At 43.8% G+C, this 26465-nt stretch overlaps 1 protein-coding gene across 1 annotated transcript in view; it reads left to right on the top strand.

The window, feature by feature from the left end:
- The window catches only part of BFSP2 (beaded filament structural protein 2, phakinin), a 65344-nt gene extending 46140 nt beyond the window's left edge, over positions 1-19204 (top strand). The window contains exons 5-7 of the mRNA XM_011958205.1: positions 11183-11314; positions 16700-16920; positions 18966-19204. Of these exons, the coding sequence (XP_011813595.1) occupies positions 11183-11314; positions 16700-16920; positions 18966-18969 (357 nt within the window). The 3' untranslated portion in view covers positions 18970-19204. The remainder of the gene's footprint in view (positions 1-11182; positions 11315-16699; positions 16921-18965) is intronic.
- The last annotated feature ends 7261 nt before the right edge of the window (positions 19205-26465 follow it).

Below are 26465 nucleotides of genomic sequence, written 5' to 3'. Positions count from 1 at the left end.
ATTTGCCCAAAGCTGACTCCACACGCTCATTCCCAGAGGCCTCCTTTCTCCATCCCTTGCCTGCGGCCACTGGATGATGTGTACCATATCCAAAGGCTTAATCAATCACCAGCACAAGCTGGTGGTTGCCCGGATGTGAGAGAACTCAGTCTGTCTTAACAGTCCCCAGGGCCAGGAACAAATGGATTGCTCCCATGCTATCTTCTCTGACAGTAGGTCTGCACTTGCCTCAGGTCAGTTTGAGGCATCTGCGGTCAGGAACTTTATCTGAGCTGTAACCATCATGCCTTCAACAGTCAGGATGACAGATTGTGCAAACTATTAAGAATGAAGAGAAGTGAATAGATTGAAATGAATTGTGAGGTTTCTGGTTGTTGATAGTCTCAGGGCCAAAAGAAACATTCAAGATCGTCTAACGCAGAGCCATCTAACTGAAATAGCGCCATGATGGGCATATTCTACGATCCATGCAGCAATCCGGTATGGTAGCTACTGGTCACAAGGGGTTATACAGGAGCAGTGGCTCATGCCTATATTCCCAGCACTTTGGGAGGTCAAAGTGGGCAGATCGCTTGAGCCTAGGAGTTCAAGATCAGCCTAAACAACATGACAAAATCCTGTCTTCACAAAAATACAAAAATTAGCCAGGTGTGGTGACATGTGCCTGTAGTCCCATGGGAACTACTTGGGAAGCTGACATGGGAGGATCACCTGAGCCTAGGAGGTCGAGGTTACAGTGAGCTATGATTGCACCACTGCACTCCAGTCTGGACAACAGAGTGAGACTCTGTCTCAAAAATAAATAAATAAATAAATAAATAAATAAGGCTGAGGAACTAACTTTTAATTATATTTCATTTTTATTTAAGCAGCTACAGATGACTAGTGACTACTCTATGGTACAGCATAGGTCTAGATTTACCCACGAGGAGACTAGAAACCTTGAATAGCATGTCTTCATGTCATCTATACTTACAAACAATAATTTTCCCTGTAAACACAGACATTTTGTACAGGCTACTCTGTCTAGACCTTTTCTATTCTTGCTTTTGCCAACAAGAGTCAATATTTTCTAAGATATACGAAGCTGGATTAAAACAGGCACTGCCACTCTGACTCTAGACTATAAAATGACCTGTTGTGATATTGCCATGTTAATCACCTGGGAAAGTTCGTTTCCTGGGGAACAGCAAAAGCAGGATGCCTGACAGTATCTGTAATCCAGCGGCTCCTGTGTGCTGAGCTGGCTGGACTCCCTGAGGGCTCTTCAGTGAAATAAGCCATGGCTGTAGCTCAGTGTGCTCGAGGCAAACACTGAACGAGGATCCCTAAGCATCTTCATATCTCCGTATCTCACAGAGAGCTTCACAAAAGGGTCCCTGTTTGCTTTTATGTCTTTTTAAATTTACTTTGATTTTATTTCAACATGTATAATAGATAATATACTCACTTAGTTCAAAATTCAAAACATACAAAATGATATACAATGAAAAGTTCTACCCAACCCATGTGCTAGCCACCATTTTTTTCTATGGGAGTCGATCAATGTTATCCTTTTCTTGTATATTGTTTCAGAAACATTTTACCCATATACAAAGAAATATGTATCTATTCTTTCCTCTCTTTTTACACAAGTAGTATTCAGAACATACTGCTTTATGACTGTATGATATTATACCACAGGGGGCAGCAAACTCTGGCCCACAAGTCAAATCTGACCCATTGCCTCTGTTTACAAATAAAGTTTTATTGGAACATGACCATCACATTCATTTACATATCGTCTATGGCTGCATTTGCACTACACAAGCAGGGTCCAATAGATGCAACAGAGACCATATGGCCTGCTGAGCCTAAAACATTTACTATCTAGCTAGTGACAGAAAAAGTTGTCAACCTCTGTTCTAGCTAACAGATGCCTCAGAATTTGTTTAGCCTGTTCCCTGTTGCTGGGCATTGAGGGTGGCTTCCAATCTTTTGCTATTAGAAGAAATTAGTCACTAACATGGTTTACCTCTCATTTCCAAATATAGAAATGTATCTGTATCTGTTAAACGAACTTATAGACATGGAATTGCTGGCCCCAAAAGTGTGTGCATTGGTAGTTTTGATAAATACTGCCAATTACTCTCTACAAAGATTATAACAATTTACATTTCTATCAGAAATATTTGAGAGTGTCCATTTCCCCATATCTTCACCAATACTTTGTGATCTTTGCTAATACTATGGGTTAAAATGCATTTCTTACAAATTGCTTTTGTGTGTACTAGCGGATCATATCTTTTGCCCATTTTGGTTACTGTAGTTGTATGCTATAGTAGCATATACCAGTTGGTGCGGCTGCAAAGAGAATGGGGAGAATCAAGAACCAGAGTAGATTTTAAAAGGAAAAACCAAAAGACTGTCTCATTGAGGTAGGTACTGCCTACTCTGCCTATTCTTTTCTCTAGTTAAGACAACACACAGGCTGGGTGTGGTGACTCACTCCTGTAATCCCAGCACTTTGGGAAGCCAAGGCAGGCAGATCACTTAAGGTCAGGAGTTCAAGACCAGCCTGGCCAACATGGTGAAACTGCGTCTCCACTAAAAATACAAAAAATTAACTGGGTGTGGTGGGGCACACATGTAATCCCAGCCACTGGGGAGGCTGAGGCATGAGAATCACTCGAACCCAGGAGGTGGAGGATTGCAGTGAGCCGAGAACACTCCACTGCACTCCAGCCTGGGTGACAGAGTAGTGAGACTCTGTGTCAAAACAACCAACAAAAAAACACAGACATTGTAGAGGGCTCTCTCAGGCCCTTATATTCTTATAGTGTGTGTTTAAACTCACAACTGTTTGACTACCAGTATCTGGGTACCTACAATAGGTGATCACCCAACATTGCAACCTCTTTCTTACATCTTCTACCAAGGAATCTCTACTCACTCATTCATTCAAAATCCATTTGTCAAGGACAAACCAGGTACAAGGCCCTGACTTGATGCTATGGTTCCTGAAGTCCCTGACTTCAAAGAACGCTCATCCCAGGCTACCTGATTGTGCTGATCTCAAAGCATATCTTAAATATTTTTTAATAGATCTTTCCCATAAAAAGTGTAAGGACTGGCCAGGCATAGTGGCTTATGCCTGTAATCCTGGTACTTTGGAAGGCTGAGGCAGGAGGATCCCTTGAGGTCAGGAGCTTGAGACCAGCCTGGGCAGCATAGCAAGACCCCACCTCTACAAAAAAAAAATGTCTTAATTGGTCAGGTGTGGAAGCATGCAACTGTAGTCCTAGCTACTCAGGAGGCTGAGGCAGGAGAATTGCTTGAACTCAGGAGGTCAAGGCTGCAGTGAGCTATGATCTTATCATTGCACTCCAACCTGGGCAACAGAGTGAGACCCTGTCTCAAAATAAAATAATAGAAAAATCTATTTTTCTCTTTAGAATTAGACTCATTGCTAAGCCTTTTCGGCTGATTTTATCAAGAGGATGAGTTTACTTATTCCCAAGGAGGCAGCAAGGTCACAAAGCCATTTACTCCTCTGTGTTTTGTTTGGCAGCTTCAACAGAGGCTGGGAATTGGTCCTGCACTCAAACAGCAGCTTCAATAGCTGGGCAGTTCTTGTATAAACTCATGGAGAAACTTGTTGCAGCCTAGCCGGGCCAGCTTCTCTGCCAGTGTTGAAGTTTCATTGAGTGAGGCGTGCACTTCTTTTTAATCCCTGCTGAGGAGAGCCCATGTCGCTAGTGCAGACTGGATGGCATCCAGCCTTCTCCCAAATAAATCCTACATCTGGCTGAGGAAGGTCAGGAGTGTGTGCTGCCTGTCAAAAGCTAGCCTTAGCTAAATAACAGATGACACCACATAACTGTAAAATGACTTACAACTGTTATAATAACGATAGCTGATCCTCTTAATGAAAAGGAGATTTGATCTCATTCTATTCCTGGTAGATCCTTCTCTTCTTCCCTAGTCCCTAGCATGCACCTGGCCTATATTGTAGACCTTCAATATTATTGAGCACGTCCTAGGTGTAAAAAGGTATGTTCGGTCTCCAAAAGGGGAAAAGGGGTGAGTAACAAGTTGTTCCTGTAAACAAGGAACCCACAGTCCAGTGTGGATGTTGGCTGGTATACCTGTGGGAGGCAAGAAATAGGTAGAAAGGCTACTCTTCTACAAGGCAGGATGAAATTTTCCACAAAAGCAGAGCCAGCCAAGCTTTTATGGAGCACCTACCAAGGGTTCTAAGCACCTGACAAGTATGTTCTCATTTAATCTTCCCAACATGAGAGAGATATTGTGATTTTAGCATTTTATAGAGGAGAAAACTGAAGCACAGAGAGGTTAGGTAATTCGCCCAAAATTACACACTTAGAAAGTGGCAACAACGGGATTCAAATTACACATCTGACTCCAGAATCCACACTCTTAACTGCCAGTTTGAACTGGACAGGCCACATGAATGGGGGGACCTTAATTTGGTTTTTAAAAAAGATTTTTTTGCAGAAACAGGGTTTCACTATGTTGCCCAGGCTGGTCTTGAACTACTGGCCTCAAGCGATCCTTCTGCTTTGGCCTCCCAAAGTGCTGGGATTGCAGATGTGAGCCACCATGCCCAGCTGATTTCTTTTTCAAGAATAAATAAGTGACATCTTGTGGAATGTGAGGTTGGAAGGCCTTTGTCCTGAGGGGTTAAAAGTTATGCCAGACTTCTGTTGGGAGCTTTTCAAACCAAGGGTCTGCGCCCTCCTTGCAGGATTATTCTATGAAACAAGATAGGGAACCTCTGTATTCCCATGGGACCATTGTTGACCTTTATCCATGAACAGGACGATGAGATTAGCATGATCTCATGAAATCTGAAAAGTGCTTAAGAGCTAAGGCAGGTAGCTGCATTCTGCAGTAGAACAATGCTCATATAAAGCAATTGATCACCAGTTGCAAAAACCAGAGTGCTCGAGTGACTTGCTCAAACCTGCACAGCAACTGCTCAGTGAAAGGCAGAAGACACACGAGGCAGACAGCTCATCTGGATCTGTGATCTGCTGAGAATGCACTTGCAATTTCAAAGACCAGGAAGTATCATCATTCTCTCTCCTCACTCTCTCTCCCCCTAAACACTCACCTTCCCCTCACATTGCAAGGTAGCATTTCTCTCAGTTCTGGATCATTGCCAAGGGCCTTTTAGGAACGGCCATCCTAATCAGCAAAGTGGGTCAGGCTTGGACTTGGAGATGGTTCTTTGCCTCTTTCCCAGTCCTCATTTCTATCTTCAAGAGTCAGACCCTCAAATAGTTAATTATTACTTACTCAGAACACATTGCTTTTCTCTTCTTACATCCTTCATGTGCAAAAACATGCTAATTTAATTTGAAATTTTTGAAATTTGAAAATCTTTATTAGGTTTCAAAATGTGGACATGCTGTCCTGCCCCAGAAGTAATTGCACTCCTAGCAGCTGGAGTGCAAACATGGGCAGCTCAGGTCCTGTGCAGTTTCAAAGCCTGGGGATCAACATATTTGAATTTCATCACACACCCTAACAACTACACTGGGCAACAAAACACAGCCCCACCTTCCTATCCTCAGGAGCTAGATGACACACCTACTGTTTGGTCTATGAGAAGAAATCTGGAGGCACAGGGTTGAAATGGAAACAGAAATAGAATTATAATAACCAGAAAGCACAAATCTAAAAAGCCATTGGATGAAAATGTGTAATACTTTTAGGTGAATTACTTTTAGTAGCGGTTACTCTAGGTGTGTTAAAGCAATTAAGTGGGAAGTATCTCTTGTGGTGAGATGATTTGAGAAGGAACACAGTGACATTAAAACTTGTAGTGATCAAATTACATTCTTTTGCTCTTTCAGTCTTACACTAGAAGAAAGCCTTTGTTTGGTGCTGGAAGGTCTTTAACACCTCTGTTGTACTTATTTATCTCCCCTTTCCACAAAGAGAAAACAGGACTCAGGACTTAGCAGCTTGGCAGTCAATAGTAGCTGGAGTTTAATAACAGTGGTTTGTTATAATTTTATTAATTTTTTAGTTATCCTCTACGCACTGCAAGGGATACTGTTTCACTGGTTTCTGTAGAGATCTAGAATTTTGCTTCCATGGACCATGCATCACCTGGTAGTGCAGATTTCTGAGCCGTACTCAGGATCCCCTGCATCACAGCCCACATTTTCACAAGATCCTCAGGTGATGCTGATGCTCATTTAAACTACAGTTTCCATTTTAAACTAACCTACATTTTACAGATAACTAACCGACCGTTTCCATTTTAAACACATTTATTTGTAAAGAAACAGTGAATTGGTTTAAATAAAAATAGCATGAATGAGTATTAAGATAGTGTGAAAAACCATGTCGGTCGGTGGTCCAAGAACATTTGAGAAACACTTAAATACAGTATTTTTGCTAATGAAACTAAGACATAGTGTTTCAGCCAAGAGACCAGTAAGTATCACGGAAGGCATTCACTGGATTGAGAGGGGACAAATCATGTGAGGGACTGTGGCTATAGCCTTGGCCAGCAGCTTTACACCAGACCTGCCCACCAAGGCTTTGAAACTTGCCTCCATTCCTTCCCTGGCTCTTCCCCATGGAGTGATGGTAAATGTTTCACAGCTGCTTTCTGGGTGAAATATATGTGTATGTATATATGTGCCAATCAAATTCACAGTACTACTTAAGGGTAATGTAACAATTTCCGTTGATTTTTTTATATATAATTTTAGAAGTAACACAAATTTTAAGACAAAATACTTTACTATTTCAATTACACCTATAACTTCAGCATGACTTGCTATTTCTTGGAAAATTCACCAACCATTTTTTTATAATTCTATCATCAATAGTATCACAAAATCAGACTACAAAAAATGCTTGATTACTAATTTCCGATTAAGCAAAAAGTCACTTACTTGTTACCGGTGGCAAATCTGTAGGGGGTCTGCAGCAACCTCAATTCTTGCCTCCTCAGAAGAAAGAATTTGACTGAGGGACATAAAGCAGAAGAAGAGACTGAGGCAAGTTTCAGAACAGGTGTGAAAGTTTATTTAAAAACTCTAGAGCAGAGACTAGGCACGGTGGCTCACACCTGTAATCTCAGCACTTTGGGAAGCTGAAGCCGGAGGATCACCTGAGTTAAGGAGTTCGAGACCAGCCTGGCCAATATGGAGAAACCCCTTCTCTACTAAAAATACAAAAATCAGCCAGGTGCGGTGGCAGGCGCCTGTAATCTCAGCTACTCAGGAGGCTGAGGCAGGAGAATCGCTTAAACCTGGGAGGCGGAGGTTGCAGTGAGCTGAGATCACGCCATCCCACTCCAGCCTGGGGGACAAGAGCAAGACTTCGTCTCAAAACAAAACAAAACAAAACAAAACAAAAAACTCTAGAGCAGAAACCAAAGGAAGGAAATAGACTTGGAAGAGGGCCCAGCAGGCAACTTGAAAGACAAGTGTGCGGTTTGACCTTTTGACTTGGGGATTTATACCTTGGCATGCTTCTGGGATCTTGTGTCCCTTCTCCCCTGATTCCTCCCTTGGGGCGGGGTGTCCGCATGTGCGATGACCTGCTAGCACTTTGGAGGGGAGCATGCGCAGTGTGTTTACTGGAGTTGTACACATGCTCATTTGAGGCATTCTTCTCTTACCAGCTGAATGCCCCTAGGACGGTCATATACCAGTTTAACTCTGCCATTTTGCCTCTTACTGTGCATGCTTGAGCTCACTTGCCCAGCTCCTGAGATCTTATCAGGAAGTTGCTGATCACCAGTTTCAGGTTTTTTTCTTTCTTTAGGGAGACTGCTTTTCCCTGCCAGCTGTGACAAGTTACTGTTTTGGAGAGACAGTTAACAGCCACCTGACCATCACCTGCTGGTCGCCTGACATTCTTAGTTGGTTGCGAGGGTGTCTCTCCTGCCCTGTTCATGTCTGATTGGCTACCTATTAGCTACCTATGTTACAGTTACCAGTAATAATATAATTTTTCTTCCCCCCGAGACGGAGTCTCACTCTGTCGCCCAGGTTGGAGTGCAGTGGTGCGATCTCGGCTCACCGCAACCTCCGCCTCCCGGGTTCATGCCATTCTCCTGCCTCAGCCTCCCGACCAGCTGGGACCACAGGCACCCGCCACCACACCCGGCTAATTTTTTGTATTTTTAGTAGAGATGAGGTTTCACGATGTTAGCCAGGATGGTCTCAATCTCCCAACCTCTTGATCTGCCCGCCTCGGCCTCCCAAAGTGCTAGGATTACAGGCGTGAGCCACCGTGCCCGGCCAGTAACAATATAATTTAATTTCTAATGATGGCTGTGTTTAGCAGTCAGCTTACAACATTCCTGGAAATTTAAAAATCAGCTCCTGTGGGCTGTTAGGAGCCAGTTCTAGCTCACTACTGCTCCCCGCCACCCTCTGTAGCTACATTGTCTGACTCCATTTGCCTTCCAGGATGCCCCACCTCCTACCTCCCACCCACCTACACAGCCCATGTGACCAGGACCCCAACCCCAAACAGGGGAGAAAAACTGGGGTACTGATGTTAAGAATTTGAAAGATAAGGAATATACTTCGGAATGATCCACCTGAGTTTGGGGGAAGATACCTCCAATTTTAGGGATCTTAAATTGGTAGATTGGTGGAGATGACAGCATTAAATACTGGTTGAGAGCACATCTCTGGGTCTGCTGCTGGGCTTGAATCCTGTTTCTGTCTCTCATTGGCCATATAATCTTCAGCAAACAACTCAATCTCCCTGTGCCTCAGTTTCCTATGAGGATAATAATGACATCTGCTTCATAGGGTTGTAAAGATTAAATTAGATAATTGATTAAAACTTTTAACATGGTGCTTGGCACAGAGTAAGTGCCTAATACATATTCGTTATTATTAGTAGTATTTATTACTATTTAACTGTTACTAAGTATTTAACTCTTCATAGTAGCATTTAACTATTACCATTTTGTTATTTAACTATTAAATAATAAAAGTTGTTTGTTGGCTACTATTACTTTTTACATTTGGAAAATATATACAGCCAGTGTTTTCATGCTTTTAAGGTTCTAAAGGCTTCAGCATGCTTAATCTGCTGGAAGCCTCATAGTGACCACAGGACAGAGTCATTATATGATTATGAGTACGATTCTCCATTCCTTGTGGTCTGTGTTCCATGGGCAGAAACTGAGACTCTGAGAGGCTGAATGATGGCCTAGGGCCACAAGCTGTTGGCTAACCAGTCAGAGCTGGGTCCAAGGCTTCTGTTCTCCTTCAGCTGCTTCAAAGCCTATAATAGTCATTCTATGGGCTCTGTAAAGACTTCAAATAGTAAGAATTGGAGGTGCTACTACTGAGCTATAAGCCTCTTGACTTGGGTTTTTGTTTTTTGGTTTTTTTTTGAGACAGAGTCTCATAGTCACCCAGGCTGGAGTGCAGTGGTGCCATCTCGGCTCACTGCAACCTCTGCCTCCTGGGTTCAAGAATTCTCTGTCTCAGCCTCCTGAGTAGCTGGGACTACAGGCTCACGCTACCACACCCGGCTGATTTTTGTATTTTTAGTAGGGATGGGTTTTCACCATATTGGTCAGTCTGGTCTCGAACTCCTGACCTCAGGTGATCCACCCACCTCGGCCTCCCAAAGTGCTGGGATTACAGGCGTGAGCTACTGTACCCCACCTTGACTTGCGGTTTCTAGCCAGTTCATTAGATTGGATTATCTTTGGATTATTCTGTAAATAAATATTCATATGTGGTAAAAATGGTAATTCCAGAAAACCATAACCTAGGAAAGTGGAGTTTTTTCCCTCCTACATTCTTGGCTAGGAGGCGTTCCATCAGACTGCATCAAAGAAACTGGGGATGATCTCCTATTTTTCATCTTTTCCCCAGAAAAGAGAAGTAACAATGACCTGCTCCCCTGAATATATAGGAAGGGATCTGACTCTGTCCATCTTGCTCTGGAGAGAAGGTTGAAAACACAGAGCTTCCCTATGTCTGGGCCACAGTTTCACAGTTGTGGCTAGACATATGGTTTTTACAAGGAAACAGGGACTGTCAGATTGACGGAGATCAAGTTGGATAACTCCTTGTTTGAGGGCGGTATGGGACAACTGGCACTGTCTTACAATGCTGAAACAGATTTCAAGTTTTCCAAAGGGAAATTTGCCACTATTCACCAAAATTAAAAATATATACCCTCTCTAATCAGCAGTTCTACTACAAGAACTACTTTCTCAAAGACAAGCTCTTGTATGAAAAATAAGGGATCTAAGCTGTTTCTTTGCACCATTGTTTGTAATAGGGAAAGAAAGACTAGAAACAATCTGAGTGTGCACCAGCAAAGACTTCTAAATAAATTTCAGCCCTTCCAAACAAGACAACACTGTGCAGCCGCTAAAAAGAATGTACTCGATTTCTATTAGGTTGGTGCAAAATTAATTGCCGTCTCAGCCATTGAAAGTAGTGGCAAAAACTGCAATCACTTTTGCACCAACCTAATATATACTGATATAGAATAATTTCTAAGATATATTAAGTACCAAAGCAAGAGGGGATAATACATATTTATAAACATATAAACTATTTCTGGAAAGAGGACTAAGAAACTAGAAACAAGAGAACTGGGTAGTTAGGACATGGGAGAAAAGGAGACTTTCTATATAGTCTGTAGGAAATCTTTTGAATTGTATTTCATTTGCACGCATCATATGTTCAAAATAAATACATTTTTGTATACAAGTTGGTGAAGGGACCTGTTTAAAAAAAAGATGTTTCCAGCTAGGCGCGGTGGCTCATGCCTGTGATCCTAGCACTTTGGGAGGCCAAGGCGGGCGGATTACCTGAGGTCAGGAGTTCAGGACCACTCTGGTCAACATGGTGAAACCTGTCTCTACTAAAAAAAAAAAAAATTAGCCAGGCATGGTGGCAGGCACCTGTAATCCCAGCTACTCGAGGCTGGAGAATTGCTTGAACCCAGGAGGAGGAAGTTGCGGTGAGCTGAGATCGCACCACTGCACTCCAGCCTGGGCTACAGAGCGAGACTTCATCTCAAAAAAAAAAAAAAAGATGTTTCCATGTGACAGCTGTGTTTCCTCTGGTTTGAGGCGGTGGAGTGGTGATTAGAAAGGCTGGGAAGGAAGGATGGGCTCAGCTCCTGATCTTCCCCACTCATACTGAGACCTGACTCTCCACAGCAACAGGCGGAGGTGGCCCACATGTCCCAGACCCAGGAAGAGAAGCTGGCAGCTGCCCTCAGGGTGGAGTTACACAACACTTCGTGCCAAGTCCAGAGCCTCCAGGCTGAGACAGAATCCTTACGTGCCCTGGTAAGTGGGCCAAGGAAAGACCTGGCATCCCTGTGCTAATTTTAACTCTCTACTGTCAGATTCCAGTATTATGGACCATAGTTTCCAGGGGATTCCCATCTCACAGCATATGAGTTTTGAGGCCTGAAATGTCTTCTGACTCCCAAGGATCATCAGATACTGAATCACAGCACGTGCAATAGACACTGTAGTGCCCCCACTGAAATCTCTCTTACCAGGCTGCTGCTGTAAATGTTGGCTGTTAATATCCACAGCCACCCCTTTTCAGCTGCCCCACTGCTCCAGAGACCTGCCCTTACCCACACTGAGGACACCTGGCCCAGGAAGTTAGGCCCTGCCCCTCTAGCCCTCAGCTAGTGACTGAGAGGGGGTTTTAAAAGCCCAGCCCTCCTGCTTCAACGTGGAACTAGCTCCATTCTATAGAGCTCTCCATAGAACCAGACTGTAGCCAGATTCCGGAGACCACATCCTCACTTAGTGCCTTCCTCTGCCCTGTCCTGCTTTCCTCACTCCCCCTTTTCCTGAGAGTACTCCTTAATGATTTGCCAGTTCCAGGATCCCTAACTCAGGCTCTGCTTCTGGAGAACCCAACCTGTGACATCCAGTAAGCTCTCAGACTCACCGTGATTTGCAAGTACATCTCTTTCATTATTAATTATTATGGATTAAAATAATTATTAAAATAATCAATAAAATGTATTAATAATGAAGCAATCCACCCTCTGATCTCTGGGATGGACTGAAGTTCTATTTGGGTGTTAAACACAGCTCTTCTTAGATGTCCCCTCCAGGAGGTCATTTGCACTATTCTAACTACAGCTTTGTTGGTGCAAATCAAAGGTTAGCCCATGTAATCCTTGTGCAGCTGAGATGGCCTGGAGTCAATGAGGCACGTGATAGGATGTAGGTCAGTGCAAGCATGTAGGAGAAAAAGATCTGGGGATCTGAGGGGAGGAAAATCAAGAGTAATAGAGTCAGAAGGGCTCAGCTCCTCCATTTATCCCTTGGGTAAATAGGCAAATCCCTGAACCACAGTTTACTCTTCTGCAAAATGGGTATGATAGTCACAGTCCAGCCCACTTCGCAGTGTTTCTAGGAAGATCCAAGGTGTGGATGCACATGAGCACGCTCTTCTGACTTTTAGCATTACTTTGAGAACTTGCTAGTTCCTGGAACTGTGCCAAGTGCTTTGGGAACATAAAACTAATTAGATATGGTCCCTGCCTCCAAGGAGTTAATGTGGCTTCAGTGGAGGAGCTGATATAAATGTGAGGGCGTGGCAGGTGGGAGAGAGCACTCCTGCTGTGGGAGCCAGGGAGTCAGGGGATAGACTTCGTGGTGGGTGCTCTACTCACTCACTAGCTGTGTGACTGAGCAGAGCTTTCATTTTGTCACTTGTAAAGTGAGGATCTATTTTGACTGTCATATCTTTTACTGTCTCAGTAGCTTAAAACAACAGTGAATCACTTCTCTTATTCTGTGATTTAGGCAGAGGTCAGCAGGCATAACTCTTCTCTGTATCATGTGGCCTCTGCTGGGGCTGGACACCCAGAAATGACTTCTTCACTTAGCTTGTCTGGTGACTCCATTGTGCATCTCCTTTTCTCTCTCCCTGTGACCGCTCCATGTAGCCAGCTTAGACCTCCTCATACCATGACAGCCTGACATAGTCAAACTTCTGATATAGCACCTGAGTGAGCACAGAAGCTACCAGGCCTCTTAATACCTGGGCTTGAAAGTCTCTGCAAATCACTTACACCACATTCTAGTGGTCAAAGCAGTCACCAGACTATCCTAGACTCAACAGGGAGAGAAATAAACTCAACCTCTTGACAAGACAATGGCAAGGTCACATTGAGAAAGCGATTGTGGAGTGGAGACAATTGTTGCAGCTGCAAATGCAAGTGTGAGCCACGTTAGGATCGTAATATAATTTACCTCATAATGTCATTGAGATGATTAATTTGATAATGTATGGCAAGCCCTCAGCACAGTGCCTGGCACTTAGTGAGCGGTCAATAAATGCCATCTATTATTAATTATCGTATAAAATTGCTATACTAACTACTAGTATAGTAACTCCAAGTTGGCATCACCAGCCACCTGGTCACCTCACTTAAACCCATGCTCCTAACTATTGGGAAAAAATGGGAAAAGAATTTACAGTCTCAACCAGAAAGCTTCAGAGTAGTGGCATTCTTTCTATGCCCATGGCCCAGAACAGGCTGCCACTGTTCCCTGCTGGTTCTGGTAGATTACTGTTCTAGTCACGGGGCCTTGCAGCCAAGGTGAGGAGCACAGACTGGGACAAAATAGGTAACAAACTCTCATACAATTTTCAGATACAGGAAGTTTATCCAGCCATTCCTGTTATTCTCAGTCAGAGCGATCTGTGCACACAAAAGGCCCCCACAGCTTATATAAGCTTCAGACGGCCAAGCTGGCGAGACTTTCGGCCCCCTTTGCCAATAAGGCGCTATTTGCATTGGAAGCTAGGCACGAATAATGGTGCTTGAGACCTGCTGAACTCTGTGTCCAGTCAACTCAAATCAGGAATGGAATTCAGGGCCAGAAGTCACAGAAGGTCACTATTTTACTTTCTGGAGGGTTTTGCAATTCTAGAAAGTCCCTTCAAATCTCCAGAGACCTGCAGAATAAGAGTGCTTCTGTGATCTGTTTGTCTGCTGGTGCTGTCTGTGTGGCTGGCCGAGCCAGCGTGCTGCCTGCAACGGTGGCCTGGTCATAGTCACTGAAGCTCAAGCATCTCCGGGAGAACCAGGCATTCTCTCTTTCTGCCAGAATGTCAGGGACTTAGGTAGGGAAGCTGGATTTGGACTTTCAGGTTAAGATGGAAGACACATAGAACCTTTGGCTAGGGTTCCAGTGAATGCCCTGTTGGCAGTGGGTCCTAAGTCACCAAGGAAAAACCTCAGGCCACATGAAGAACTCATCTAGAAGATGGAGAAAAACTATAGACAGATGATCCAACCATGATTCTGTGAAGCGTGTTCCCAAATCACAGATGTTACAAATCCAATGTCAACAATAACTAGTCACAAATTAAGTACTTTCATGTACAGACAAAGAAAGAAAACCCAGGGAGGTTGGAACAAATGATGCTCAAAGTCAAGGTGGCCATTTCTGCATCCTCACTGCTATAGATTTTCAGATTCTATTAGTTAATAGTAACCCTAGACCAGACACTGATCTAGATTTATTCTCTAGTGATCACATTTTGCCTCTTACAAATATGCCTCAGATAGATGAGAATCTGACTCAACATTCTCATATCCTGTGGAATTAAGAAGATTTAAATAAGGTAATATGGTGATACCTGCTAACAGCAGTCATGATTTAAGATGGTGTCATGACAAAGAATTTTCTATTTCATCCACAGTGGTCATAAGGGTGTAAAAAATCTCCTCCTGGAGGGCAGGGCACAGAATCTTGTTTCATCAAAATTTAATTCAATCCAATTTAGAAAGATTTTTGTGTGTGTCTTATATTAAAAAGCCAGATGCTAAAGGATAGGTGAACCATAAATGAAACTATTAGAAAATGTTAAACACAGACATAGTTTTTTAAAGGGGTTCATTGATCAGCTCTGTAGTCTTCAGGACATGGTGTATGGGAAGATGAGAAGAAAGAAGTTTCCAGTCTAATGGGGAGACACAAGTATCGCAATAAGTGTAACCATAATACAAGTGCTATCATCCAGGGCAACTTACACATACCAAGAACCTATTCTGTGCCAGGCCCTGACTTGTGTGCTGGGACTACAGAGACTTGGTTCCTTCCGGGTGTGCTGAGACTACAGAGACTTGGTTCCTTCTGGTGGAAGAGACGTGCCCATAAGCAAGCTTAGCCCACTGTGATAAGTTTAAGAGCACGCATGAGCTTGGGGAGCCATGGAAATACAGAGGGTCTCCTAACCCAGCTTGGTGATGGTAGTGGCAGAGGAGTTTCAAAGATGGCTTCCTGGGGCAGGCTACCTCTGAGCTTGGACTTGGGGATGAGTAGGAGTGAGTGAGGTGAGGATGCTGGAAGGAATGGAGGAGCATGGTGCAGGTGGAGGAAACAACACAGACCAAATAAACTCCAAGACTGGAAGTGCTGATGCTGCCCTAGGATGGGGATAAAGATAGAAAGATACTGGGCCAGCTGTGTCCTGGGGAGCCATCAATGGAGTTTAAGCAGAGGAGATACAGGCCCAGGTTTAGGCCTTCGACAGAGCACTGTGGCTATTTGTGTGTGGAACTCAGGAAGAGGAGGAACTAGAGGTGGGGAGATGAGCTAAGAGGTCACTGAGGGTACCACAGGTGAGAGATGACAAGCTTCCAATCCCAGGCCGTGGTGGCTGCATAATGTGAAAACTTCTCAAGAGGTACAAGAAGCAGGACTCATAATATACAGGAAGCCGTGATGGTTGCATTTGGAAGAAGAGAACGAAGGAAAGCAGGAACACATCTTTCCCCAGTTTCTAGCTCACATGGGTTCACCAGTTGAAGCTTAGGCTAGGAGGAGCCAGCAGGTTCAGGAGGCAGCCAGTGGCTTCATTTTGGACACCTTGATGTGAGGTCTGAGTACATATTTCCAGTAAGAAGTTCAGTGGCAGGTCCATAGCTATTGAAGGGAAGATTGGTGGTAGAATTACCAACGCAGGACGTGACCTGGAGACGACTGTTCAAATCATGAGTATGATGGAAACCAACACAGACCCAGGATGCACTGCTCGGGAAAAAAGCAGGCTCAGGGTGGGCACTGGGGAGCCCACAGTGAGGGGACGGCAGAGGAAAAGGGATAGGCAAAAATGTGCTACTAAAACACCAAAGGGGAAAATGCTGAGTGTATAAAGGCCAGAGACATTGTTCTAACGACAGTGATCTGGGAAAGAATGCTGGAGGAGATTCTAGCCAAACGATGATGGATGGGGTTTCCGCAGCAGAGGGAGAAGGGGTCCCCCGGGGAGTGAAAAAATCAGAAGAAAAAGCCCCGGAGAACAAGATTTCTTTGAAGAAACACCTGCAAGCTGCCTCTCATTTGTCTTTCTCAATCCCTCTCCCTCTTGCTCCACTCCTCTCTTCTCACACCCCCTTTCTTTTCTCCCTCCCTCTCTCCTTCTCTTTTTTGCCTCCCTCACCCCCTCTCCCATCAAAAAGATCATTCAATCAGACTAATCTACAGTCTGACCTGAGTGGGATTCCTTATTTTTCCCAAGGAGCCACTAAGAATAATAACCCTCGTCAGTCTCCAATACTGGCAAGGTCCCTGCCACGGGGTGAATAGTCCAGGCTACCACCAGCCCCTGCCACTGCTCTGCATACCTCTCTCTTCAAGGGCCCGGCCTGTCGTCCTCGGGTTTGGACCAGGTTCGCTCTTTTGCAGAAACGAGGCCTGGAGAACACCTTGCACGATGCCAAGCACTGGCATGACATGGAGCTCCAGAACCTGGGCGCTGTGGTCGGCCGGCTGGAGGCGGAGCTCAGCGAGATCCGCGCGGAGGCGGAGCAGCAGCAACAGGAGCGCGCGCGTCTGCTGGCCCGCAAGTGCCAGCTGCAGAAGGACGTGGCCTCCTACCACGCCCTGCTGGACAGGGAGGAGAGCGGGTAAGCCTCGCTTCCGCGTCAGTTATCCAAGGGATGCATATTCATGGCTTTAAAAATAATTATTTTCCAAACACTGTGGAAGTATTTAAGAAGAAATCACCCCAGACTTCCTCTCACATAGGCACCCATTCCCACAGCCTAGCTGTGTCCTTCCTTTCCTATCCACATACAAATAATATATATAATATATATTCACATACTAATACATTTTCTATATGTATGCATATTTATGTATGTATGTATATATACACACGTATGCATGTATACATACACACATACATTCACACACATGTGTATACCTAGGATGTACATAATAGCTATTAGGAATGTTTCAGTTGTTTGTAATAGAACCTAATTAATGAGGCTATAAACCAATGCTCCTGAAACTAATGTGCACTCCAAACCCTGGGCATCTTTTTTTTTAGGGAAACCCTGGGCATCTTTTTTTTTAGGGGGGGCGGGGATACAGGGTCTCGTCTCGCTGTGTTGCCCAGGCTGGTCTCGACTCAGACCCCTGGGTTCAAGTGATCCTCTCACCTAAGCCTCCAGAATAGCTGGGATTACAGGTGTGAGCCGTGACACCCCGCCTGGGCATCTTTTTCAAATGCAGATTCTGCTTCAGTACATCTGCGGTGGGGTCTGAGAGTCTTCCTTTCTAACAAGCTCCCAGGGGGTGACTATACTGCTGCTCCACAGACCACACTCTGAGTAGCAAAGATGTGTAAACCATTTATTTAAGAGTCCCAGAAATAGGTGATCTAGGCTGTTCAAAGATTTCAGTAAAGGACTCAAGCTTTTTTCATCTTTCTAACATACCATGATAACATTGGCTTTTTATCTTTGTTACTGCATGCCAGCCACAGATCCAAATATCACATCCTCATTCATGGCCAGAAGTGGGAGAGAAGAGGCAGCAGCAAAAAAAAAAAAAAGCTTTTTCTTGAGTGGCCCTCTCCTTTAATCAGTGAAGGAAAGACATTTTGAGGCTTGCGGTGGACTGTCCCTTATATCTCATAGACCAGAACCTGCTTATACTGGCCATATCCATCTGCAAGGGAGGCTGAGAAAGCAACTCTTTAGCTTTTCCAGACTCCACAGTGGAGGCAGGCAAGGGGTTGGGAATAGCAGTTGAGTTAATCTGCCATAATTACATACACACACACTTGCACTCACTCTTTTTTTAACAGATAAGGATTCTGGAGGCATATACATCAGCCTTGGGCCTTAGTTTCCTTGCCAACTCTTTCCAGAAACCCAGGCCTGATTTTGTATCATAGTTCTCTGCCTTCTTATTTCCCTCCAAGGCCCCTTCTCTGACATATGTTGAGTAAGGAATAGAGACAGCTTAGTGATCGTATCATTCAATCCCTCCTGATTCAAGAGAGAACACAAAGACCCAGAACGGAAAAAGATTTGCGCATGATCACACAGGAGGCGGAGACAGCACTGGGAAGGGAGCCCAGGTCTCCTGCTCTCTCCAACAGTGTAACCTCTCTTTATTCAGCAGAAGGGAGAGACTCAAGGAAGCGACCTAACCACACCCTGCTTTCAAATGGAAAATATGTCATCCAGCTCCTCTCCAACTGTCTTTTATTGAATTGATTTTTGTTGATTATAAAAGCCAGATGTTCCTAATTTTTTTTCAGATGCCTGTGAGCATCTGAATAAACACACAAAGTCGGTTTAAACAAACACCAAGAGCAGTGAGTTAGGCTGAGTTACTTCGTAAGAATCTATGTGCTACATTCATTTTGTGAGTGCCAGCGCAGACCTGACTCTTGATTATTTTCGTTTATCCCCCAAACCCTGCCAAAACAACATCGTGATCCCTGTTTTACAGACAGGAAACAAAGCCTCAGAGAGCTTAAGTCATGGCCCAGGGTCTCACAGCAAATAACCATGGAGTAATGATTTAAAATCCAAAACTATCTTGTTCCGAAGGCCAGATTCTTTCATGAGACAGCCCCCTTTCTCATAATCCTATTGTGAGAGAATGACCCATTTTCCTCGCCCATTGCTTCTGACTCCTATGTGTTTCCTTTCAGCTGATGGAGAAACTTCCTCTTTTCATGAAGAAAACACCCTTCCTCACCGGCTGACCCGTGAAGTTGCTTGAGGAGCTTTCTCCTGAGTTCCAGTCCCTGCTGGATTCCCTGGTTAATTCAGCTTGAGCTGAAAAGCTTCCTGGAAGTGGAGAGGGTCCTTCTGCTTTAGTCTGAGTAGTCTGTAGCTTGAGCAACCTCCCTTGTCCTCCTTCAAATAAATGCTTTGTGCGCAGCGTCCAGTTTGCCCACCTTGTTCAACTTACTATAGGTTCCAGATGGATATCACTTTACCTGCATGGCCTTTGCTCGCAGAGCTATGCTTGAAGGCTTCTGGAAGGATTCCCTTGCGTGTGACGCCATCTGCCTCCCTAGGGTCACCTGCTCTTGGGTTTGTCAACATAAAAGTGCTGCGGAGGCAAAAGCAGTGCTCATGGCATGCAGGATTGCCGCAGTCTGGGACAAAAAACAACGCTCTTGCTCGAGAGGGGATTAATGTGGTGCTTTATTGCATGTTTCATAATTACAGGCATCATGGAGCATTCAGACCTCTTCAATATACTCTGCATGCATATTCATGTGCAGACACACACACTTCACTTGCTATTGGCAGAGCACCTCTCAATCAGTTAAAAGGGAACTTCAGTCTCAGCCCAATCTAAACCCATTCAGTCTAAGTGGGGGATTAATGCCACTGTGGTTGCTCACCCCACTTACAGCCTCAGAATTTTCTTCCAGGGTCCTTCCCCCAGTTCTCTCGGGGCCTAAGCCGGCCAAATATAGTTCATGCATCTGCCACCTACCCAGGCAAGACTCTCTTGCCTTCTGATTAAAATTGAAACCACCACCTGTGTCCTACCACAGGTTCTCAGTGTCTCTAAAACTGAAAGAAAAAAAAAAAAAAACCAAACAACCAAAAAAAAAAAAAAAAAGACCCAACCTTAATTTCATCATTCTTCTCTCAAACTTCTGTTGGTCTACCTATCGCACAGAATTACGGACCAAAATATCCAAGCTGAGTCTTTGTGTTTCTGAGCTGCTAATCCAGACAGGGGGATGTATCCAACACGGGTACATTTGAACATCCCCATACCTGAGGGTCCGAATAGCCAAGGCCCACACAAACAAAAGAACATTTATTTATCCTTAAGGATTGCTTATAAGAGAAGCAAGGTGGCTGGGCGCGGTGGCTCATACCTGTAATGAGGCCAAGGTGGGCAGATCACAAGGTCAGGAGTTCGAGACCAGCCTGGCCAATATGGTGAAACCCTGTCTCTACTGAAAATATGGAAATTAGCCAGGCTTGGGTGGCGGGCACCTGTAGTCCCAGCTACTCAGGAAGCTGAAGCAGGAGAATTGCTTGAACCCTGGAGGCGGAGGTTGCAGTGAGCCGAGATTGCGCCACTGCACTCCAACCTAGGCAACAGAGCAAGACTGTCTCAAAAAAAGAAGAAAAAAGGCAAGATATGTGGTATCCTTGTTGGAATTGCTACAACTGGTTTTCCTTTTTGGCCTACAGGAGCAAAGGAATTGTATTAAAGATCACATGAGCAGAACAGCTACTTACAATGTGCATAGCACCTTGACATAGGTTAGTTTGTTGTTCGAGACATGGAAGTAGGCAAGACGCCCTAAAACTATATTTTAGCAAAGTATCCATCTCCTCCATAGCTGCACACTATGGGGCTGCCCATAATTGAACCACCTGGATATAAGAGTCCTGCCAGAAAACAGTGTGTGGCTGGCCTTGCTATGTTGGATGCAAGTATGTTGGAAACAAGACCCTGAGGTCTGTTTCTTTGCTTTCTTTCTTGTTACTATTAATTTTTGGCCCCTCAGGCAAGATCTAAATTCTTAACCTTAACGTAGCTGGAGGCTTCAAAGGTGAGAGTCCCCGAAAGGTCAGTTATCAAAAGGAGGTAGTTCTATGACTGAATGTCCGTGCAGTTTTTAGAACCTGGAAGTCGTTTCAGCCGCTGGAAAGAGGAGAGAAGGAATCTGCACATACTCCTGAGTTTCCACCAGACAGCACGCTGTGCAGGGTTGCACACGCTCCGTCTCCTCCACACCATCATCTCAAAGAGCAGCTGCCGTAAATCATTCAGTTAATCACCCTTTGGCAGGGAGAGCCGTGGCAGACTGGTGCTTCCAGTTCCCAGCACAGGCTCTTGCTGTTTCTAATGAGGCTTCATTAACAGGTATGAGAAGGCACTGCTGGCCCCCCAACTCTGCCAGGGCCTTGTTTAAATCAGGCTTCCTCTCACGACATCCCAGTACAATTATGCTTTGGCAGTGGTTCACTGACAGGTGGCAGGGGAGGCTGCTGCTTGTATTGGTGTTAAGGACAGAGCATTTGTTCTGGAGCAGACCACAGCAGGGCTCCCAACAGATACCTCCTGAAACACAACCGAGCTCTATTTCCATACCAGGCAACTCCATTGGCCTCTGGCCTAGCTTCTGGAGGGCTGTGTTAACTCCCAGTGGGATTGCTAGAGTATCCATTGGCTTTCGGATTCAACATTCTTTTATATCAAGATCCTTAAATCTTACCTTCATGATCATCTGTAACACTTCTTAGCATGTACTGGTGCCCAGACTGATTTGTTTTTCTAAGACCACCAGAGCGAGCACAAAAGAACCAGCAGGTAGGCAAGTGTAGGAGCAAAACTGCAAGTTTATTTTGGTAACCTAAGGTGTGGGGAAGAAGTCTGTCGGCCTCCGGCAAAGGAGGCCGACAGAGTCCCCCCTTCGTGGGGCTCTCGGGCGGGGTTCCTACATCCCGACTTCAGTGGGGCTGGAGGAAGACCGCGTGGCTCACTGGTGGCGAGCGGCTTTTCTAGGAGTGGGAGGGCAATAGGCGGGGCACGGGCGTGTCAGGGGCGTTCCGCAGGTGCGACCAGGTAAATCTTGGTCTCTTCAGATTGACGTCACCTGGTGCATGCCCAGTTGGTCTGCACCTTCCTGGGTCGCCGGCTACATTTTCGCGCGCGCGGGAAAAGTTGGGAGGGGGGAAAAGTTGGGAGGGGGGGGAGATGAAGAACCCGGAAGTGCACCATCTTGCCTCCGTTCGTCCAAACACAGACATTTTGATGCATTTTGGGGATACCAATAAAAAGAAGACCCAGTTTCTGCCCTCATGGGTTTACAGCCTTGGTGAATGCAGGTGTGCTCCCTGGAGAATCAACAATGCAAAGGATAAGTAAAGCAAAGCAGACAGAGCAGCACGTCACAGTTTTCACAGCCCCTTCATAGATTCATTTTGTCATCAAAGGTATGAAAATAGACATCTGAGTCTGACCTCACTTGGTTTTCAGCAAGATGATTTAGCAAGAACCATCAAGCACCATGCCTGTCTCTGATTGTCTCCACACACCCCATAGATATTATTTTATAAACCCTTACATTGTCTTGCTTGTTTTGAGAAAAGGATGGGTTGTTTCTTTGGAGACAAATCTAGAATCTTATATGGGATTGCCAGACTTAGCAAATAAAAATATAGAATGCCCAGTTTAATTTAAATTTCAGATAAAGAAATGAATAAGTCTTTAGTATAAGTATGTCCCACATGTTGCATGAGACATATTTATGCCAAAACATTATCTGACAGCTCTAATAATACCAGGCAGAAGCACTCCATACTTCGTATTCCCCACGTAGTTATCTGAGCTCAAGCAATTCATAAAGGTTTGCCTAGCACTTCCAGTTGGGACACCCCAATACACAAGAAGGAGAAAGGATGACCCAGGCTGTGTCTTTACCCATTCTTGATTGGAAACTCAGGCCCCTGACAGGAAAGCCCCATTGTGTTTGAGAAATCAGTCTGTGGTTTAGTGAAGAAATAAAGCAAACTCTTTTCTCAGCTGAAGTAACTGGTTTGACTGGATCATGTCGACGGGTTATTTTGAACAAAAGGTTGAGCAGGAACAGGAATAGATCCCAGCATAGACATGCGGTGCTGCAGAGTCGACAGAATGTTCACTATCATGCCCAAGAGGAAATATTCCATTTTCTCCTGCTCTTCCTGAGCGTGGAAGGTAATTTGCACCACAGGGAGTCCAGTTTTCAGTGTAATTCTGGGACTGGACAAAAAACCACGTTGCAGCCTAAAGAAAGGGCTTTACAAAATGGATGAGCAACAAACCACTAAATTTCTTTGGACAAGTCATGGCTACTTTGTTTTTGTTTTGTTTTTATCTGCAGCTAAAGTTCTTATGGATATCCTAGACAGGAAAAATGTATAAATGGGGTTCACAACTTTAAACTAAAAAGACAAAGGCAAACCTGACAAGATGATTAAGACAAGTTGTCACTAACTTCCTGAATGATAATTAATGGTGTTGTGGTTGCTTTGAGAAGAAAACAAAAGGAGAGGGGACAGGAAATCAATAGACTAGTGGTAGGTTCAGCCCCTCATTGTTTAGTACCAGCAACCAAGAGAAAAGAAGCAAGAGAAACATGTAGGGTGATAAATTGTCCTGAGGAAGTGAAATAGTGGGTTTACACATTATTTTGGGAATTCAGTCTTAGCAGTTCACCAGAGCAACAATCATGCTGAGTAGTGGAAAGCTCCCGCCAAAACTAAATCCTCTTCCTCAATAAATATTTATGCAGCCCCTGTTATATGTCAATGCCATGTTAGGTGCCAAGAATATGAAGATGTACAAAATGTGAACCTGCCCTTAAATAATCTAGATTAGCACTGTCCAATAGAAACAGAATGCAAGCTACATATGTAATGTTAATTTTTCTAATAACCATATTTTAAACAGGGAAAAATAAACAGGTAAAATTAATTTTAATATATCTTAATTATCTTGTTAGGTCCAAAATGCTATTATTTCATAATGTAATCATACTTTTAAATTATTAATGAGAGTTTTATATTTTTGGTACTAAGTTTGAAATCTGGCTTATGTTTTACCTTGATAGCCCATCTCAATTCAGATATTAAATCTTCATCAGAAATACTTGAGCTATATTTAGATTTCATAAAATTTATAGTTGAAAAAGTAGATTGACGTACCCAAGCTGTTCCAAACACACTTAAAAGTTTTCCAATAACTGAATTTAAGATCACAAAATTTGTTTTCTTTTGATCTTCACATCCACCTTGACATAAATGGTTCATCTTTTTCGGAAGAGTTCATGTGACTTTGAAGCAAAAGCACATCAGTTTCAAAATCCTACCTGTCCAAGTTAAGTAAATTCATTAACTCTTCCATCTCATTCAGTATCTATTAACATCATGTTCAAGGAAGTATTACATATGTTAAGAATCAACTCTAATTTTATCAACATAAAAAAATCCCTTTTCAAATTTTTCTTGTAAGTTTTACAGGACAAATATTTTACACAGCTTAAGTTTTTAAATTAAATTTGTAATTAATTAAAATTAAATAACATTTAAAATTCAGCTCTTCAGTCAAACTAGTCATATTTCAAGAGCTCAATAGCCACATGTGGCCGGTGGCTACCACATTGGACAGCACAGATTAAAGTTGAGTAGAGGTGGGTGGGATCTACAATGGATTTGACCAGTTTGTGAAAACACTCGAGGTCGTATTTGCTCGAGAAGTCCTGCTTTCTCACAAATTTACCTCACCAAATACATCAGAAATTCCTGGCAGATGAGTGTCCCACCTAGAAACAGAGTGGCTACATGCCAACAGTTGGAATGTTGGCCTCCTACTTGGCCCAAGTAATCCTTCTACTGCACTGCACTGCTTCTCATAACTAGGTCTTTTGGAGGGAGTTTCCTCTACCAGGATCTTGAGCCTCCCCTGACACATGCTGTTTGTTTTCTTCCATACCCCTCTCCTTTCCTTAATCCCATAACCACATGAGCCCTGGGAGGAGTGAGCTGAATCAAAGAGGCTAGCATGGCCTAACAGTCATCCCCCACCTGCTCAGTCAGACCACTGTGCTGTTCTCTTCTCTCCCTCATGGTGATTTTCTCTCCAAGGTCTCATAGACTCTCTCTCATCTAGCTTCAGGACCCACCTCAAATTACTTCAGTTCTTCTGACAGCTCTGAACCCTGTCTCTGGACGGAATTCTCGTTCCTGTTTCAGCTCCATGCAAATCAAGGCAAGTGACCAAGCATCTGTTTCAACATCCCCAGACACTTTCTGAGCTTTTTTAAAAAATCATACACAAATCAATAAATGTAATCCATCACATAAACAGAACCAATGACAAAAACCACATGATTATCTTAATCGATGTAGAAAAGGCCTTTGACAAAATTCAACAGCCCTTCATGCTAAAAACTCTCAATAAACTAGGTATTGATGGAACGTATCTCAAAATAATAAGAGCTATTTATGACAAACTCACAGCCAGCATCATACTGAATGGGCCAAAACTAGAAGCATTCCCTTTGAAAACCAGCAAAAGACAAGGATGCCCTCTCTCCCCACTCCTATTCAACATAGGGTTGGAAGTTCTGGCTAGGGCAGTCAGGCAAGAGAAAGAAATAAAGGGTATTCAATTAGGAAAAGAGGAAGTCAAATTGTCCCTGTTTGCAGATGACATGATTGTATATTTAGAAGACCCCCTCATCTCAGCCCAAAATCTCCTTAAGCTGAGAAGCAACTTCAGCAAAGTCTCAGGATACAAAATGAATGTGCAAAAATCACAAGCATTCCTATACACCAATAACAGACAAACAGAGAGCCAAATTATGAGTGAACTCCCATTCACAATTGCTTCAAAGAGAATAAAATACCTAGGAATACAACTTATAAGGGATGTGAAGGACTTCCTCAAGGAGAACTACAAACTACTGCTCAACGAAATAAAAGAGGACACAAACAAATGGAAGAACATTCCAGGCTCACGGATAGGAAGAATCAATATCATGAAAATGGCCATGCTGCCGAAGGTAATTTACAGATTCAATGCCATCCCCATCAAGCTACCAATGAGTTTCTTCACAGCATTGCAAACACCTACTTTAAAGCTCATATGGAACCAAAAAAGAGCCCACATTGCCAGGACAATTCTAAGTCAAAAGGACAAAGCTGGAGGCATCATGCTACCTGACTTCAAACTATACTACAAGGCTACAGTAACCAAAACAGCATGGTACTGGTACCAAAACAGAGATATAGACCAATGGAACAGAACAAAGGCCTCAGAAGTAACACCACACATCTACAACCATCTGATCTTTGACAAATCTGACAAACAAGAAATGGGGAAAGGATTCCCTGTTTAATAAATGGTGCTGGGCAAACCGGCTAGCCGTATGCAGAAAGCTGAAACTGGATCTCTTCCTTACACCTTATACAAAAATTAATTCAAGATGGACTAAAGACTTAAATGTTAGGCCTAAAACCATAAAAACCCTAGAAGAATACCTACACAATACCATTCAGGACATAGGCATGGGCAAGGACTTCATGACGAAAACACCAAACGCAATGGCAACAAAATTGACAAATGGGATCTAATTAAACTAAAGAGCTTCTGCATGGCAAAAGAAACTACCACCAGAGTGAAC

This window comes from Colobus angolensis, unplaced genomic scaffold (assembly GCF_000951035.1).
Source record: "Colobus angolensis palliatus isolate OR3802 unplaced genomic scaffold, Cang.pa_1.0 Scaffold46, whole genome shotgun sequence".
Lineage (NCBI taxonomy): Eukaryota > Metazoa > Chordata > Mammalia > Primates > Cercopithecidae > Colobus > Colobus angolensis.
This window is presented reverse-complemented; position numbering and strand designations above follow the sequence as displayed.